The 19,057-nt window shown below is 42.0% G+C and overlaps 1 protein-coding gene across 1 annotated transcript; it reads right to left on the minus strand.

The window, feature by feature from the left end:
* Positions 1-1,614: 1,614 nt before the first annotated feature.
* On the minus strand, positions 1,615-15,602 carry LOC142462359 (transforming growth factor beta regulator 1-like). Its single transcript, XM_075564142.1, is given in 9 exon segments — positions 1,615-5,871; positions 6,634-6,776; positions 7,166-7,276; positions 7,498-7,595; positions 11,350-11,496; positions 11,825-11,964; positions 12,549-12,769; positions 14,619-14,689; positions 15,279-15,602. Coding segments are annotated over 9 exon segments (1,188 nt in total). The 5' UTR covers positions 15,429-15,602; the 3' UTR covers positions 1,615-5,764.
* Positions 15,603-19,057: the final 3,455 nt, after the last annotated feature.

The raw sequence follows: 19,057 nt of genomic DNA on the forward strand, positions 1-19,057 counted from the left end.
CATGGGTGAAGGGAAACAGAAGTTGGTGTAAGATATGAAAATTAAAATAATTTATAATTGATCAAGAGGTCTCGAGGGTGGGAAGGGGAGGGAAAAAGAGGAGCTGATATCATGGGCTCAAATAGAAAGTAAATGTTTAGAAAATGATGGCAACATATGTACAACTATGCTTGATACAATTGATGTATAGAATATTATGAGCTGTAAGATGATTAAAAATTAATAAAGGTGCATTCCATTGGATAAATCTGTTGCCCAAGACCTCTTTAAAGTATCAAACATTAAGAATGTCACTTCTAAAGTGTGCCTAATTTAAACCACGGTATTTTCAATAGTCTCACATGCATGAGAAAGTTGGACACTGAATACGAAAGACTGAAGAATTGACACAATTGAATTTTGGTGCTGGAGAGGAATACTGAAAGAACTATGGACTGCAAAATAAAAAAAACAGGTCTGGTAAAGCAGAGGGGCAATAAAAAGAGGAATACCTTCAACAAAAGGGACTGACACAGTGGCTTCATTGACAGGCTCAAACGCAACAATTGTGAGGATGGCATGGGTCTGGATAGTGTTTTGTAGTAAGCATTTTCCCACTGTGAGTGCACCCAGTGGTGTCACCTGGGAAGATTCTCTCTGGTTATGTAATGGCACAGCACATATAAACTTACAATAGCATTCTTAATAGTCTAAGCGCTCATGTTACTGGTTGTACTGCACTTGAATCTAAAAACCATACTGTGTAACAGTGTATACTCCAACTCAAGGCAGCAGCATCCATCCTTGTGCATTGCAAGTCTTTTGAAAGTATTACCATAAATTATATCACAGTTGCCAAATGCAAGAAAACATGTGTTAGTGCTGTCAGCAGTAAGAGGCAATGGAGAAATAATTTGGAAGTGAAATGTAAGCTCACTAAACCTGAAGATGGAGTAAACCCCTCAAGACCAATAAGGAGAGTAACTCAGTAGCAATACCAGGAAGGTAAGGGGAATACGGGGAGACAAACAACAGAAAAGTGGGTGAAGGGAGACATCGGTTAGACATGGAAAAAAAATCATAACTTATCAAGGGTTTTGGAGGGAGGGAGTGTGGGGGAAGAAGGGAAAAAATGAGCTGATACCAAGGGCTGAAGTAGAAAGAAAATGTTCTGAGAATGATGAGGACAACGAATGTACAAATGTGCTTGACACAATGGAAGGATGTATGGATTGTAATGAATTGTGTGAGTCCCCAATAAAATGATTAAAACAAAACAAAACATGAAGAAAGAAAATCAGTGGCTATTGCTTATGATTTAAGTTATTTTACACTGAAGTAAGCCTCAAAAACAAAGAGAAAAAAATTATCCAGGGTGTTAAAAGGATTAGCTCCACTGATAGATACAAGACTAATGAAAATGTGAGGAAACTAGATCAAATATAGGGAAATTACTAATCATGTTGACTGAGGACCAAATTCAAATGCAAATCCCTCTCAGCTCATAGATAATCACCACTACTGCAGTCAACCTAAATCACAGAAAGTAATACATTACAAAAGGTATCATGAATGTTAAGTAAAGCGTAATGTGGTTTTGTAATGTTTTGTCTTATTTTATTAAATAATTTTCATGTACTTTCAATATACTTTTCAAAATATATAGAGTGCTTCATACTTCAATCCATTGGTTTCCAATTTTTTTTTTGCTTACCCCAAAACTTTTCAGAAAAAAAAACAAAACTGCTTAGCACCCCCCACAATGAGAAACTTTTGTACTACCACCAATAACCCAGGATAAAGTGTAGGTATTTGACTTTGCAAGCCCTGTGGATTCTTTCAGCACCCCCTTCAAGGGGACAGTATGGTCCACTTTGGGAAATACCGCTCTAACCAATTACCTATTAATAGACATACATGCTTATTTGCAATTTTTCATTATTAAACCAGTTCTGTGATGACCATACCATGCAAATAAAACATCATTTATTTCTGATCCACCTACATTTTGGGGGTTTTTAACATGAAACAACAGGTTAAGGAATAAATAATACATTTACAATTTGATTCCTACAACTAGGGTTAAATAATCCATTTACTCAACACTCATTAAACTATTTGTATTCCCTCACCCTGGCTGGCATTAGATGTAAAATTTTAGTCTTTATCATTTTGATAGATCAAAAGATGTTTTAAATATACTAAAAACTAGTTGCCATTGAGTCAATTCCAACTCAGGAGAGCCTATAGGTATTAGAGTACAACTGTGCTCCATAAGGTTTTCAGTGGCTGATTTCTCACAAGATCACCAGATCTTTTTAAAAGGGATCTCGGGGTAGATTTGGACTGCTGACTTTTCAGTTTCTTAAAGTCATAATCCATCGTAAGTCGAAGTGTCCCCAAACATTTATACACACACATACACACACTACAACTACAGCTAAAATGAAAGCTCCAGGAAACAACCTTTGTACATGGTACACTCCAATTGCTTTATTTAATTTTAATAGATAGTTCTTAACACCCCAAGTTTTTATGCTCCATTATGGGCTGAAGTCTACAGTTTGAAATAGTATTCTAGGCGACCCATAAAGTCTTAGAAAATAGCATGACCATTTATATAAACTATTTTTTAAATGCCTTCTGAAAATGCTAATAGTTTTGTTACACGAAAAAAGCAGCCTATCTCAATTATGTCCATGAAAGGGCAAAACATTAAGATATTAACAGCTTTGAGTGGTCCCCAACTGACAGTATAATCCAAATTTTATTAGATTCTTCCCCCTTCTTTGTACAAGTTATACAAATTATTAAAAGTTGCTATTAGCCTAATTCAATTAGTTTGCATTAGATTAATATTAGTTCCTAATTGTTTACAGTGGCTAGTGTGGTATGAGCTGTGAACTGTTGTTTCTCCTTTGCTCGTCAGATTTAATACTTAAGATGTCAATACCTGTGTGCTCATCTCCCAGATACGATCCCTGAAGACAAATGGGTGCATAAGCAAATGTGGTGAGGAAAGCTGATGGTGCCCAACTATCAACAAATATAGCATCTGGGGTCTTAAAGGCTTGAAGGTAAACAAGCGGCCATCTAGCTCAGAAGCAACAAAGCCCACATGGAAGAAGCACACCAGCCTGTGTGATTATGAGATGCCGAAGGGATCAGGTATCAGGCATCAAAGAACAAAATATCATATCATTGTGTGCTCACCTCCCAGATAAGATTGCTGAAGACAAATGGGTGCATAAGCAAATGTGAAGAAAGCTGATGATGCCTGGCTATCAAAAGATGTAGCATCTGGGGTCTTAAAGGACTGAAGATAAACAAGCGACCATCTAGCTCAGAAGCAAACAAGGCCCACATGGAAGAAGCACACCAGCCTGTGTGATCATGAGGTGTCAAAGGGATGAGGTATCAGGCATCAAAACACAAAAAAATTATATCATTATGAATGAGGGGGGAGTGTGGAATGGGGTCCCAAAGCCCATCTGTAGTCAACTGGACATCTCCTTACAGAAGAAGGGTCGCAGGGAGGAGACAAGCTAGTCAGGGTGCAGTGTAGCAATGATGAAACATAACAACTTTCTTCTAGTTCCTAAATGCTCCCCCCCCCCCCACCCCTCACTATCATGATCCCAATTCTATCTTACAAATTTGGCTAGAAACAGAGGATGTACACTGGTGCAATAGGAACTGGAAACATAGGGAATGCAGGACAGATCATGCTTTCAGGACCAGTGGTGAGAGTGGCAATACCTGGAGGGTGAGGGTAGAAAGGGAGAACAGATTACAAGGATCTACATATAACCTCTTCCGTGGGGGACGGACAACAGAAAAGTGGGTGAAGGGAGACATCGGACAGAGTAAGAAATGACAAAATAATAATCTAAAAGTTATCGAGGGTTTACGAGGGAGATGGGAGTAGGGAGGGAAGGGGGGGAATGAGAAGCTGATGCCAGGTGCTTACGTGGAGAGCAAATGTTTTGATAATGATAAGGGTAATGAATGTACACATGTGCTTTATACAATTGATGTATAATGGATTGTGGTAAGAGTTGTATTAGCCCCCAATAAAATGATAAAAAAATGAAATAAAAAAAAGTGAAAAAAAAGAAATATGTCAATACCACTTAGTTGGAAGCTGCAAATGTACTACAATTCATACCATCTTCACTTCCTGGGGTCCTATTTTTCGTTACCATAACAGCTAGCCCTGGTGCATAGTTAAAGCATCCCACAAGGTACTATGGAGAGATTACTGATTGGGAGTAAGTGATATGGTAAAATTCCACACTCAATGCCATGAATTACCCAAGAGAAGAGTTCAGAAAATTCAGTTACATAGAATGTAAGATTACACTTGTGTGTCACCGAGTTGATTTAAACACCATGCAATAGAGTAAAACTGTCTCATAGTTTCCTGGGCTATACTTTTTCAGGAGCAAACCACTAGGTCTTTTCCCCTATGGGGTATGTAGTTTGGACCACTAATCTGCATGGTAGCAGCTGAGTGCTTCACCACTGTGCCACCAGGACTCTTAATGGGTACCGTATATACTTGTGTATAAGCTGAGTTTCTCAGCACCTCTTTTATGCTGAAAAAGCCCCCTCAGCTTATACTCTAGTGCTTGGATGGGGGGGGGGGGGGGCGGGGAGAGGGAAGGGGGACAGCAGTGCATGTCTCACTTACCTGATGATGGCAATGTCTATGCTGATAACCTCACGCCAGCTAAAGCTGAAGCTGTTTGGACACACAGATGACAATGAGGAACCCAGTTTTGAAGGATATTAACTCTTATGTTTTAGCTTGGTTGTTAACACCATATTGTTTTTGTTGAACCTCTTTTCCATTTACAGAGCTAGTTTACTGTTTTTCTTGAAATATCCAAAAACATTTAACATATTGATGTCTCGATTAATGTAATTTTATTGGTATCTATTTTTATTTTGAAATTTAACAGTAGCTGCTGCATTACCCACCCTAGTCTTATACTCGAGTCAATAAGTTTGCCCAGTTTTTGTGTGGTAAAATTAGGTGCCTCGGCTTATATTTCGGTCGGTTTATACAGCAAGTATATATGGTATTTTTTGCAGTTGTTACAATTCACAAGGTTGTGGAGGGTGGAACCAATCTTAAATCACATTATACATGAATCTGTGCTATTATATAGTTTCACTGTAATGTGCTCAAAAGCACAATCGCCCATAAGAAACCACACATGAGCAGTAGAAAGGGTTAAATAATACGAATCAAAATTGACTTTTTAATTTCTTCAGAAGATGTGCAAACTGTGAAGGAAAAGCTGAGCAGAGTACTTTAGGCTGTCCTTTCCTGTGTGGGCATAAGCAGATGATTTGATTTAGATGATAATGACATAAAATAAAGCAGCAGAGTCTTAGGGCTGAGACTCATTATTCATTGGACTGGGATTAGAATAAAACATGCATAGAAAGTGGTCAGAATCTTATTATCTCTCTGACTGAGTCACAAGACATGATTCTCATTTTGGTTTATAAAGGAGCTAAGTCTACCTCAGGCATTGTTAAGCAAACTAAATGATATCTTGACAACAAATGAAAATATGCAGAACTGCAAGGGAAATTTATTACTAATAAAGCAGCTAGTCCCCCTGCCACCCGGCCCCCCACCAGGAACCTCCATGACATGTTAATTTACATGTCTTCTTATATCCCAAGTCATCTTCTTTCATATATTTGTAGTTCCAGTTTAAGTTAAAAAATACTCTTCAGGATAAAAATGATTTAGGTACTTCATTCTTGTTCACTCTGACGACTCCGTTGCGCTACACTGGGCTGGAGACGTCAAGTGCTGCAGGTGTGTATCCACCAAGGGCTCGTGTGTCAGGAACATGGGTTGGAAAGGAAGCTCTGGGAGGTCCAAGGATCAAGGAGGAGAAAAAGAAATAAGTTTACTGCTGCTTGGTAATCTCTCAGGAGACTGTTTTGAGCTGATACACACGTTGCTTCAATTCCTTAATACCTTTGTATCTGTCAGCTCAAATTGGCTCTTTTTTGGGTTAGATCAGCAATTCCCAACCTGTGGGTTGACCCTTTCACAGGGGTTGCTGGATTCCTAACAGTAGCAAAATTACAGTTATGAAGTAGCAGTGAAAACATTTTTATGGTGGGGGTCACCACAAAATGTGGAACTGTATTAAAGGGTTGTGGCATTAGGGAGGTTGAGGACCACCGGTTTAGATGTTTACAATGAAGAAAACTGGTTAAGTGATTGCAGAGTGAGAATTCTAATTACATTCCCTTTTGTCCCATCAGTCTTCTCCCCATTTGACCCCAATGCCCGATCCCTTGATCATTTATTTCACCCACTTGTGGGAGGGAATTTATGGGACATAGGCAGGACCTGCAACACCTGTAGTGTTTACTTCACTTGAAGAGTACACTTTTCTATGGAATTCCACTTTGGTCTTAGGCTAAAGAATGAGACGCCCTCCCCTGCTGCTGACAGGTACTTCCTGTGGCTTCTGTGAGTGATGCAGGTCAGAAGATCCTCCGCTGACTTGGCACTCTCCACGATCAACTCAAAGCTGCCATCACATATTGCCCAGATATTTTGGGTACCGCTCAGAAGCGAAGGGAGAGTAATCTGATGAGAGTCAAGTTAAAAGATACCTGGCAGAGTGGGGTCATTCTGATCCACATCAAAAGTCTGTCTCTGCAAGGCCTCAAAGTTCATAGCGGCATCATTCTCCAGCCATCCTTGAGGTAGACGCCCATCTCCAGGTTTGCACACATCAAATTTCACCCACTGGTAACTGCAGAATCACAGGGAATCCTCAAGATGTGTCTGATAGCTATAATAACCCATTCCTACTTCAAAAGGATTCGTGTCTTTCCCATATGTCTTAAAACATATTTTTTAAAAAGACCCTAAAATACAATAGGCAGGCTTCTTTAGTGACACATGATTCCATAGGATTTCCTAACCCTCTTGCTAACAAGGTGTGAAAAGAAAATAACGAGAAAACAGTGGGGTATGAGCTCCTATTTATCTGTCCGGAGGGTGTGCGGCAGGCACCAAGGTGCTCAACATCCACAAGCTGGTCAACAAATGTATGAATGAGAAGAGCAGTCACGCTAACTCTGGGTCCCAGCCAGCCCATCACTGAGCTTTTCTCAAAGGACTGTGTTTGATGACACTTACTTGACACATTTTCGAGCTCCTGGACAACTCTGGATTAGGTTGTGGATGGTTGGATGAGAAAACCCAAAAAAGTCAGGTCCAGATGGAAGGAGGTTGGGCATTACCTTCCCTCTGAATAGGAAAGGAAGAATTGTAGTTTAGGGCAGTTCGGGTGAAATGAGAAAGGTTCAGGGATGGAATGTGAACACAGAGCAAACATGCTCTTGACTTGGATACCCTGGGGAATCTAATTTTTACAATGTCTGAAAGATACAGGATCGGTTTCTATAAGATCAGCGATCTCTGATCATTAAAAGGACCAAATGAATTCTTTTGGCCTGTCTTCAACTTACATATAAGCACTTATGGTCTGCAGCAGTTCCACGTGACAAGCATCCGCAGAAGAGCTGACAATGGCATTCTGCGGATCATCTTCAGGAACAATTTCAAACTGGGAAAGAGAAAGTTGGGTAAATTCTTAAGTAAGAAATGAAAGAAAGAAAGCCACACAAGGTCTATGCTCTGGAACTTGAAACTGATGTGCACTATACACTTACACTTGAAATGGGAGAATTTCTGCCAAGAAACCACTTCTATAAGAAGTTCTGTAATTTATTTTTGACCAATTTCCTCAGCAGTCTCAACTGTTTTTTTTTAATTGTGGCAAAAATATGTACACCCAACATTCTCCAATTAAACAACTTCTATATGTATAATTCACTGCCATTGCTAGGACTCTTCGTATTGTACAACCATTATTGAGATTCTTTTCCAAATTATTCTACCACCAATAACATAGACTCAACATCCCCTCAGCAAAGATTCTTCCTCCTTCAGCCATGGAGCCAATTATGGGTTAAGTTTGGGTTATTTTTAATTTTCTTGATATAGTATTTACATATCATACACTTCCAGTTAAACCACTTTTGAAAAGAGTTGTATATACATCATCACAATCCGTTCTAATGCTCCCCTCAGACTTGCACATTCATGGTTTGCTCCCCAATTCCCCTCGCAGCCCCATTCCCCCAAATCATCCAATAACCACTACTGTTTTCTTTTGTGGTTATTATTTAATTTGATTCCCTTACACTGTGTCAAATTTTCAGTGACAAGGAAAAACAATTTCTTATAGTACTGTTAAAACTTCAAACAAATACAAATAAACAGTAAAAGTCTTTTAACGGTTTCAAATCCAAATTCCTCAGTTTACTGCTTTCCAGAAGTCCACACTTAATTTTTTATACACCTTTCACAGCTTACATGCATGTACAATATATAAAATACAAGTGGCATTTTATTTTTTTTTAAATTTTACAAGTGGCATTTTAAATTTGATCATGTAATCTCTGACTTACTTTATACTATCTGGTATAGAAAATTTTGAATACAAACCCATTTTCTTTAAAAAAATTTAAATAGAAAATATATTGACTGTGTTTATCAAAAGGAACAGTTACATTCACAACACACTTAGATGTTGGAATTTTTGCCAAGAAAGCATTTCTGTAAGAAGTTCTGTAATTTATTTCTTGACCAACTCCGTCAGTTATACAGTTTCCAATGTTTTCTCCACTAGTTTATTTTTGTGGTGTGTTCATTAGATTCACTTTTACTGTATCAAATTTTAGAGATCAATAATAAATTATTTTGTGAGTTATTGATATCTTTCTTATTTCAATCAGTTCACACATCTCTGCCGCATCTTTCTTGGTTCTCAGCCAAGTACGTAATCACATGGCACCACCATAGCTCCAAAGAGCAATTAGGAAGGTCCAAATGTCATGCTTGAGTTTTGAAGATCTTTCCATGTTGGTACATATAATTCTACCACAATCTTTCAACTGTTGTATAATATCCTACAGGGTAGATGTGCCAGAGAGGAAACAAAATTTCACAGCCACACGCTCTTCTCTTAAGTTGGCCATCACAAAAAATGAGACTCAAGTGAAACTTTTATGAAAAAATTCAGTGACCAGAGAGAACCTTCCCAGGTGACGCCACAAGGTGCACTAACTCAGAGCGAGTTGCTCAATTCTTGCCTAACAGGAAAAATATGTACTATGAAAGCTCCGGCCAGAGGTTTTCTCCAGTTTTTTGGGGTAACCCCTCCTATACCTATGGTATCATTTGATGCCAGTGGGGAAAAATATTAAAGCTAAATCTCTGGCTGACAATGTACATAAAAACAATGTCTATATGGGTTAATAAGCTAAGGGGAGGGAAGGAACAAAATAAAATGCCCATAGATTTTTCTGTTTCAAATATATCTCAATGAATCAGGCAGGATCAGTGTTCTCCTGGCTTCTGCTCCAAGTATCCTAATAACCTTGTTTCTATCTCTATAGATCATTTGATCTATCCTGAAAATAACCTATTTTTTCCCTCAGTGATGAGAGATGATAGCTGAAGAAAAAGAACAGCCTCTAATTAGCCTGAGAAGGAGTAACAAAAGCTTTTAGCAATACTACAATCACTCCCAGGTCTTAATAACTAGGGGTATTCAGGAATTAACATGGAGTTTCCTTGTAACTCCTATTTTTGATCTATCCTGAAATAGCAGACAATCAATTCTTCCCCTAACATGGGCCTGTGAGTTAAATAAGGTGGCTCTTCAAGTCATAATTCCTTATATTATGTAATTATAATTCTGGACCCAATGCCAGTGGCTACAAGGCCATTTTGGATGCAATTGTCTGTTACAGGATTAGGGCAGGGTTGAGAGGAAGGCCCTCAATGACATGGACTGACAGAGGGGCTGCAGTAATGGCTCAAGCACAGGAACAATTGTGAGGACAGTGCAGGACTGGGCAGTGCTTCATTCCGTTGTGCACAGGATGGCTATGGGTTGGAGCCGACAAGTCCTGACCTTAGAGCGTATGAATCAAGCCACACCGTTTGTTTCTTTGGGGGCAATGTTAAGACTACTTTCCTAGAAGGTAGGACTTAAGACACTATTCTTCTCTCTCTTGAGGGTATGGTTGGCTAAGGACAAACCACACCTCCATCAAGTCATTCCTCAGTATGTAAAAGTCATCTGGACACAGAGAAATCCCAGGATCCTCTGGAAGAATACATTCAAGATCGCTGTCTGAAGTAGCAGAGGCCAGATGCACTACACATTGTGGTATAGAGGCTTAGAGTCGACACCATGGGGTGCCTTCTCCTCATCTTGCCCAAGACTATGGGCCCAAGATAAGAGACAAAGCAATACAGTCTTGGCTTCCTGACTCATGGAGGCAAAGGCAAAGGGACCGCATGGCTGGGAGGTGAGGTCCAGAGAAAGAACTGGCTGCCGGCTGAGGAGAGGTGTTGTGGACCAATGGCTGTCCTCACTATTTGCTGATCCTGACTTGTGGTAACCTAGTAACTTCCCTAATAACTTTGATTGCCATCAAGTTGATGCTGACTCATAATGACCTCATAGGACAGGGTAGACCTGCCCCTGTAAATTTCTAAGACTAACTCCTTGGTTTTGACCTGTTGACTTTGGGGTTAGCACGCCAATATGTAACCACTATGTCAATTGTGAGTGCTATCTATGAGTGTGTGACCATTGCAACAAATTACTGGACCCAGCAGAAGGCTGTGGAAGGAATGGTTGGTGTCAAAATCGGTAAAGGATGAAGCATGGAGGCATGACTGACCCCTCCTAGTGGAAATAGGGAAGCCAGAGACCAGATATGGCCCCTATGTCATTTACTGCAGCTTGTACTTCACAATTAAGCAGCTCTGATAAGATCCCAAATACTCATAATTATGCTGATGTTAGACACAACATAGTTCAAGAAAAAGGGCACTGATCTGAGGATCAGATATAGGTTCACATCCCAGCCCAATCACTTATTAGTGGAGGTGGAACTAGGACTGATTTTGTGCACCTTGGGGTTATCCAAATGCGATTACACACTACCACCTTGTAATGCATTGTTCCTTGAGACACTGAGCAGTAAGATGCAAAGTCAATAGTTTCAACTCCTTAATTGTGCCATAAGATAAAGATGGAGCTGTCTGCCCCTGTGAAGATCCAGTCTTGGAAAAACAGGGCCGTTCTACTCTGTTCTATAAGGTTGGTAAGAATCCGCATCAACTCCATGGCAGTCATTTTGTTCTGTTTACTCTATAAGCTGCCAGAACAAGTAGTGCAGACAGAGTGTCTGGGACAAAAGATTCTGAAATGGAACAAACCGTTATCCGAACGGTACCTGTGGCTGCATCCCACCGTCCTTGATCTGACAGGTATACAGACACTTCTGGTTTGGGCACTGCATGCTGGCATACACTCGAGTACTGCAATAGCCCACAGGGTAGATGGCATGTTCATCATGGAAGCCAGGGCGGTCGGTGATGATCTAGAAAAAGATTCCCCAACCTGGGATTGAGGTCATTACAGAATTTGGAAGTCCAGCTTCTAGACTATGGGGCTAAAAAGAGTGACTAAATCACACACACACACATGGGAGGGAGGGAGAGGGGGAGAGAGGGAAATGAGAGGAAAGTGGAGGGGAGAAAGAATAAGTTCTATAGCAACAAAACCAATCCGTTTTCCTAGGGGCTCAAGATTTGCCAGGTTTAATGTGGATCAGCAAGGGGCTACTACTTTTGGGAACAGGAAGCAAAGGCTCAACTCCTTACCCATATTTCTGATTCTCCTCCCTGTATATCACTGGTCTCACTCACCTCCCCCAAGCAATATACTGTGAGACAACCCCCCAGTCTGATGGGGAACACAGGCCGTCCTGAGGGATCCAGGGCAGTGGGCTGAACCAGCTTGCAAGCACCTCCCTCCAGTTTCTTTTACTTGGTTGTTTTCTTCAGAACTGAAATGCAAATCTGGGGTCACCCACCCTACGTCCCTCCAGGGCTGAAGGCAACAGAGTAATTTACTTGTGCAAGCTAAGTACAATAAGCCAATCCTGGTATGGTACAACACGCTCACTGAATAGGTACATAGGATGTTTCTCCAAAGTCAAGTATCTTTCTAACCCACCCACCTGGCAGTACCCAATTTTAACATTAGTACTTAGCAGCTAAAAACCTTATCTTTTCTGAGGTCTCATTTCCTTTGTAAGATGAGCAATTTCCCAAATGATCAGTGTGCTTAAAAGGCCCACCTAAGCCATTTCCCTGTCTCTTGACATAATACAGAGACACAGAGACACAGGGATTGTGGGGTGAGGGGTTCCGCCAGCTCCCTCTGAAGTGAACTAATTCTAATGCAATTTCTCCACTCAAAGTAGCTCTAGGACCATTGCTTCTCAGGGACTCTTCGTGGTGATTCGGGAACAGATGGACGTTTATGCCTCTTTGGCTTCACGTGTGTACTGGTTAGTACCCATTCTTTGTCCTTAGTATTGCTTAGTATTTGACCATTGGAGCAACTGAAATCCTTCCCCCATGGTACCTTCCAGTTTGTTGTTCTCTTTGCCTTTTTCCTTTTTGTCCTTCTTGGGTTTCTTCCCAAAGGGTTCCTCAGCCACAGTGCTGGGTCCAGCCCCCTGTACTGATCCCCCAGAGCTGGCCACACCGTATGGCAGGGACAAACTGGAGCTGAGTGCAGGAGCAGCAGCCTGTGCTTCCCCTTCAGTGAGGGCCTGAAGTTGGAGGAGCTTCCTTAGCAAGTACCTGAGGTCAGGACGGAAAGGAAGCGGAGGTATCAACTTCTGCTTTATCTCAATATTTTACTCAAATACTAGGAAAAAACAACAACGATGTACTAAGATCATTGTATATGTAACAATATGGTTCTTCACTATTCACTGGGAATACTCAAACCCAATGACTTCAAAGGCAATGATAAGAACTGTAGCTTATAAACCCTCATGGAAGCAGCACACCAGCCTGTGTGATCACGAGGTGCTGAAGGGATCAGGTATCAGACACCAAAGAACAAAAAGTCCTATCATTGTGAATGAGGAGGAGTACAGATTGGGGATCCAAAGCCCATCTGTAGGCAACTGGCCATCCCCGTACAGAAGGGTCACGGGGAGCAGACGAGCCAGTCAGGGCACAGTGTAGCAACGATGAAACATACAACTTTCCTCTAGTTCCTAAATACTTCCTCCCACCCCCACTATTATGATTCTATTCTACCTTACAAATCTGGCTAGACCAGGGGGTGTATACTGGTACAGATAGGAACTGGAAACACAGGGAATCCAGGGCAGATGATCTCTTCAGGACCTGTGGTGAGAGTGGTGATACGGGGAGGGTGGAGTGGAAAGGGGGAACTGATTAAAGGATCTACATATAACCCTCCTTCCTGGGGTAAGGACAACAGAAAAGTGGGTGAAGGGAGACATTGGACAGTGTTAAGCTATGACAAAATAATAATAATTTATAAATTTTCAAGGGTTCAATAAGAAGGAGGAAGCTGGGAGGGAGAAGAAAATATGAGGAGCTGAAACCAAGGGCTCAAGTAGAAAGCAAATGTTTTGAGAATGATGAGGGCAATAAATGTACAATTGTGCTTGACACACAATGGATGTTATGCATGGATTGTTCTAAGAGTTGTACGAAACCCTAATTTTTTTTTTTAAAAGCTGGAAACACAGGGACTCCAGGACAGATAAACCCCTCAAGCTCAACAATGAGAGTACTGATGCCACGAGGGTAATGGGAAAGTGGAGGGAAAAGGGAAACCAGATCACAATGAGCTACCTATAACCCCCTCCCTGCGGGATGAACAACAGAAAAGTGGATGAAGAGACACAGCGGTCAGTGCAAGACATGAAAAAGTAACAAGTTATAAATTATCAACGGTTCGTGAGGGAGAAAATGAGGAGCTGATACCAAGGGCTCAAGTAGAAAGCAAATGTTCTGAGAATGATGATGGCAACAAATGTGCTTGACACAATGGATGTATGTATATACCGTGAAAAGAACTGTATGAGCCCCCAATAAAATAATTAAAAACAACAACTGTAGCTTATTTCTGTTGCCTAATTCTACTGCACATGATCCTCTTCCTTAATGCTATAAAGTTATTAGAATTTTGAAGGGCATATACCATGAATTATGTATATATATGTACCCACTTGTAAGGAGCCTGGTGGTGCTCTGTGCTAGGACTGGGCTGTTAATCAAAGGTTAATTGTTCTAATCCACTAGTTCTAAAGAGAAAGATGAAGTTGTCTGCTCCCTTAAAGAAACCCTATACAGGGTCACTACGTGTTGTAAACAACTCAATGGCAGTGGCATGTACCCACTATGCTTTACATTAAGTAGTAAAAATAGAGAGAAAAAAGTTAAATGAGTAACAGTTGATATCCTGCCTTTCATAAATTGGAGAGTGTAGAAAAGCTATCTCTTCCTCAGGGTTCAACACAATAGAAGTTACAAATACCACAGGTTGGGGATTGTCCTGTACTTGATCAAGGGGTCACCCAGCACGGCAAAGCAAAGCAATGTTGTTGTCAAATATCCCACCAATCACTAAAATTGTGATTAGGAAACAAAGGTGAAGCCGACTCACCTTCTTTCTTCTTTTGCTTTAAGAAATTTTTCCTCAAGACGAGCGATTTCATCGCAAATAGCAGCATTTTCCTTTAAGGAAAAAAAAGAAAAATGAACCTAATCATATAAAATGAACAAAAGATTCAAGTATTATGCTAGGAATAATGTTATTTCAAACCAAAAAAAAGTCTGGTTTGCTAACTGAGAAGAGTTATTCCACCTTGCAAACTACATATAAAACAATATTTACAATAGTGAAATATTACTATAGATGAAAAAAACACTATAATGAAATGTACAAAGACCTGGAGTAGGAAATCTAAAAGAGCATGTTCCATATATCTGAAGCTGAAAGGATGATGTAGGAAGCAGTGGATTTACTGGATTATCCCAAGAATAAGCAAATCAGAGGAGTTCAGAAACTACTAGGTTATCCGAGGACCCAAACTCACTGCCATGGAGTCGGTGCCGACTAATGGCGTCCCGACAGGGCAGGGCAGAAGTGCCCCGGGCGTTTCTGAGAGCGTACATCTACGCGAGTAGAGTCCCCGCTTTCTCCCGGCCGCGGCTGGTGGTTTCAAACCGCAGGCCTTGCGGGCACGCAGCCCAAGCCGAACCACGCAGGTGGATTACTATGCTAGAAGATTCCACGCGGACGGTGGCCTCTGGTCACACTCACAAACACCGTGGCTTTGGCCGCCTTGCGCAGCCGCAGGTACTTCAGCCGGTACTTCTCGCTCTGGCTCCTCCGGGGAGGCCTTTTCATGCTGGTTTGGCCGCACTGCGGCGGCGCCCGAGCGGCGGACGCGAGGCTGGAGAGCAAGCTCATGGTGCCGCCCCGCTCCGGGGGCTCCAGCGCGCAACCGGCATCGGGTCGCAGTCCGAGCAGCGAGACACAACGCTGACTGTCTGCTCCGGGCCTAGACACGAGTCTCTACAAGGCCCCAGAGCCAGTAACCAAACCCAAACGGGACGCTTCCCAGAACTTCCGGGTCTAGAGAGCTGTTCCCAGAAGTTAATGACGTAGTTTCGTAACTTCCGGGGAAGGAGCAGTGGATGGATCGAGCTTCCGGGCCCCGCAACTCAACATCCAGGCCCGTGAGAAAGGCAGGAGACCCCTAGTGGTCTGGAGGACCCCTGCTAGTGACGGGTTTGTAACCACTGTCAGCTCTGCAGAAGACTGGCTTTCTACTCCAGTAAACGTTACAGGATCACAAACCCGCAGGGAGCCACTGTGAGTCAGGATCGACCACCGTGATGCCAGCGAGTATGGTTTTGGGTTTTGAGAAGGATAGAGAGGACTGGAAGCGAAAACAAAGCCAAGGGGACAGCGCCTGGAAATGACACTGACTTTAATACAGTTTGCTTAGCAGAGGCAAAGCGGGGCAAACACCAATCTTATACACGCGAACCCGCCTGTGAGCTTCTCACAGTTCATTGTTATAAACCCCGGTTTTTTTTTTCACATTTGTGCCAACAGGCTTACGCAAGTTGTAGGATGCGTTTGAACTCATTCGTGGGCACTGCTTTCCCCTCTTCTTTTGCTTGCATACATTTTTTGAAGTCTTCCTATGCAATAATTTTGCTTGTAGTTGAACCACAGTGGTGAGAGAGGAAAGGACCTTTGCCCTTTATAACTTAAACGTTAACAGGGAAAGTAGAGAATCTAACAATTGTAATGAAATGATGGCACGAGATCAGCACTCAGTTGATGTTTGCCTTAACGCAAACAAGACTGGGTTTCTGTAACTATTAAAAACAATTACACGCACTGCCATTGAGTTGATTCCAACTCATAGTGACCCTGTAGGACAGGGTGGAACTTCCCTGTAACTCTTTAGGGGACTAGGAAGCCCCATCTTTCTCCCGCAAAGAAGCTAGTGAGTTAAATCGAATTGCTGACCTGGCAGTTAGCAGCCCACGTGTTATCATTACACCATCAGGACTCCTTGTCTACATTTATATCATTGCAGCTTTATAATCCAGGCCATCTAAAATGATCCCGTGTGAAAACAGGCGGATCTTCACACTGTGGCGTTGGTAAATGCTTCTGCTGTCAGACTGAGGCTTGGATTCTGGTAGCCGCGGCTCTGGTTACTTGAGTCAGTCTATGGCTCAGAGTTATTCCTTTCTCTGAAAAATGAAGGTCGTTATTTCCCATTTTGTCATAACACATACAATTATGGAGGGGAGAGCAATTTCTGTTGCTGAAGCCCTGGTGGTATCGTGCTTAAAGTGCTAAGCTCTCCACCCACCAGCCACTCCTTGGGAAAATGTGGTGGCAGTCTGCTCTTCAAAAGTTTACAGCCTTTGAAACTTCATGGAGCAGCTTTATTCTGCCCTACTTCGGAATCCACTTAGCAATGGTTTCGTTGTTTTGTGAAGTCCGGAAATGACATCATTACTGTTATATAGATGCATGCATTTAAAAGGAGCCCTTGTGGCATACTGGTTATGAGTTGGGCTGCTAACTGCAAGGTACATAGTTCTAAACCACCAACCCCTTGTTTGCACGGAGAAAGACTAGGCTTTCTAATCCAGAAAGAGTGACATTCGGGGAGATCCACAATGACAGTTTTATCATGACTGATGGGAAGGCTATGAGTGGTGGTGAGCTCCACGGCAGCGAGGTGGTTTTTGGTTTATGCATTTAAACATTGTGTTCCTTGAATAATGTGATAAAACTCTTCTAATGCTCATATGAGTAACTTGTAGTCAGAACTTTTAAGAAGCAATTTTAAAATGGATAACCTCAGTACTTTGTTGTGAAAATTATAAGAACAGCGACAAACTTGGCAAAGTGGTTTTAACACAGAATTATGGAAGTTCCTTTATGTTCATTAGTATTGTAAGCTGCCCTTTGCAGAACTTGGAGAAGTTGGAGGGAAAGAAAAAACAAAATGGATAGTTTCACAGGGTATTGATAATTTCATTTCTTTTTTTTTTTTTTAACATTTTATTAGGGACTCATACAACTCTTATCACAATCCATAAATACATCAATTTTATAAAGCACATCTGTACATTCTTTTCCCTAATCATTTTCTTTCTTTTTTTTTACATTTTATTAGGGGTTCATTCAACTCTTATCACAATCCATACATATACATACATCAATTGTATAAAGCATATCCGTACATTCTTTACCCTAATCATTCTCAAAGCATTTTCTCTCCACTTAAGCCCTTTGCATCAGGTCCTCTTATATGTTTCCCCTCCCTCCCTGCTCCCCCCTACCTCATGAGCCCTTGATAATTTACAGATTGTTATTTTGTCATATCTTGCCCTATCCGGAGTCTCCCTTCCCCCCGCCCCCTTCTCTGCTGTCCATCTCCCTGGGAGGAGGTCACATGTGGATCCTTGTAATCAGTTCCCCCTTTCCAATCCACTCATCCTCCACTCTCCCAGCATCGCCCCTCACACCCCCGGTCCTGAAGGTATCATCCACCCTGGATTCCCTGTGCCTCCAGCCCCCATATGCACCAGTGTACAACCTCTGCCCTATCCAGTCCTGCAAGGTAGAATTCGGATCATGGTAGTTGGGGGGAGGAAGCATCCAGGATCTGGGGTAAAGCTGTGTTCTTCATCGGTACTACATCGCACCCTGACTGACTCATCCCCTCTCCTAAGCCCCTCTGTGAGGGGATTTCCAGTGGCCAACAAATGGGCTTTGGGTCTCCACTCTGCACTTCCCCCTTCATTCACTATTATATATATGATGCCTTATATCTGGTCCCTTTGGCATCTCATGATCACACAGGCTGGTGTGCTTCCTCCATGTGGGCTTTGTTGCTTCTGAGCTAGATGACCGCTTGTACACCTTCAAGCCTTTAAGACCCCAGACACTATCTCTTTTGATAGCCGGGCACCATCAGCTTTCTTCACCACGTTTACTTGTTCACCCGCTTTGGCTTCAGCAGTTGTGTCGGGAGGGTGAGCATCGTAGAGTGCCAATTTAATAGAAGAAAGTATTCATGCATTGAGGGAGTGCTTGAGTAGAGGCCCAAGGTCCTTCCGCCACCTTAATACTAAACCTATAAATATAGACACATAGATCTATTTCCCCATCCTCCTATATATATTTGCATGTACATGTCTTTGTCTAGACCTCCATGAATGCCCTTTGACTCCTAGCTCTTTCCTCCATCTCCCTTGACTTTCCTCCTGCCCTACTACCATGCTCTGTCCCCACCTGGGCTACAGCTATACCTCTTCTCTATGCAACTCTACCCTTGATCATTCCCCACCAGGCCTGCCTCTCCCCCCTCACTACCATTTTGGGTCCCATGTTGTTCCCTTGCCCCTGTGTTTGTTAATACTACTTCCTTACCCCCCCACCTCCCCCAACCCAATGTCCCCCCGGAACTGTCGGTCCCGTTGTTTTTCCTCCAGATAGTTCATCCAGCCTTTCCTATTCAGACAGATGTGTGGAGACATTATTTTCTTCTGTCTTGTTTT

Source organism: Tenrec ecaudatus, chromosome 12 (genome assembly GCF_050624435.1).
Source record: "Tenrec ecaudatus isolate mTenEca1 chromosome 12, mTenEca1.hap1, whole genome shotgun sequence".
In the NCBI taxonomy this organism is placed as follows: Eukaryota; Metazoa; Chordata; class Mammalia; order Afrosoricida; family Tenrecidae; genus Tenrec; species Tenrec ecaudatus.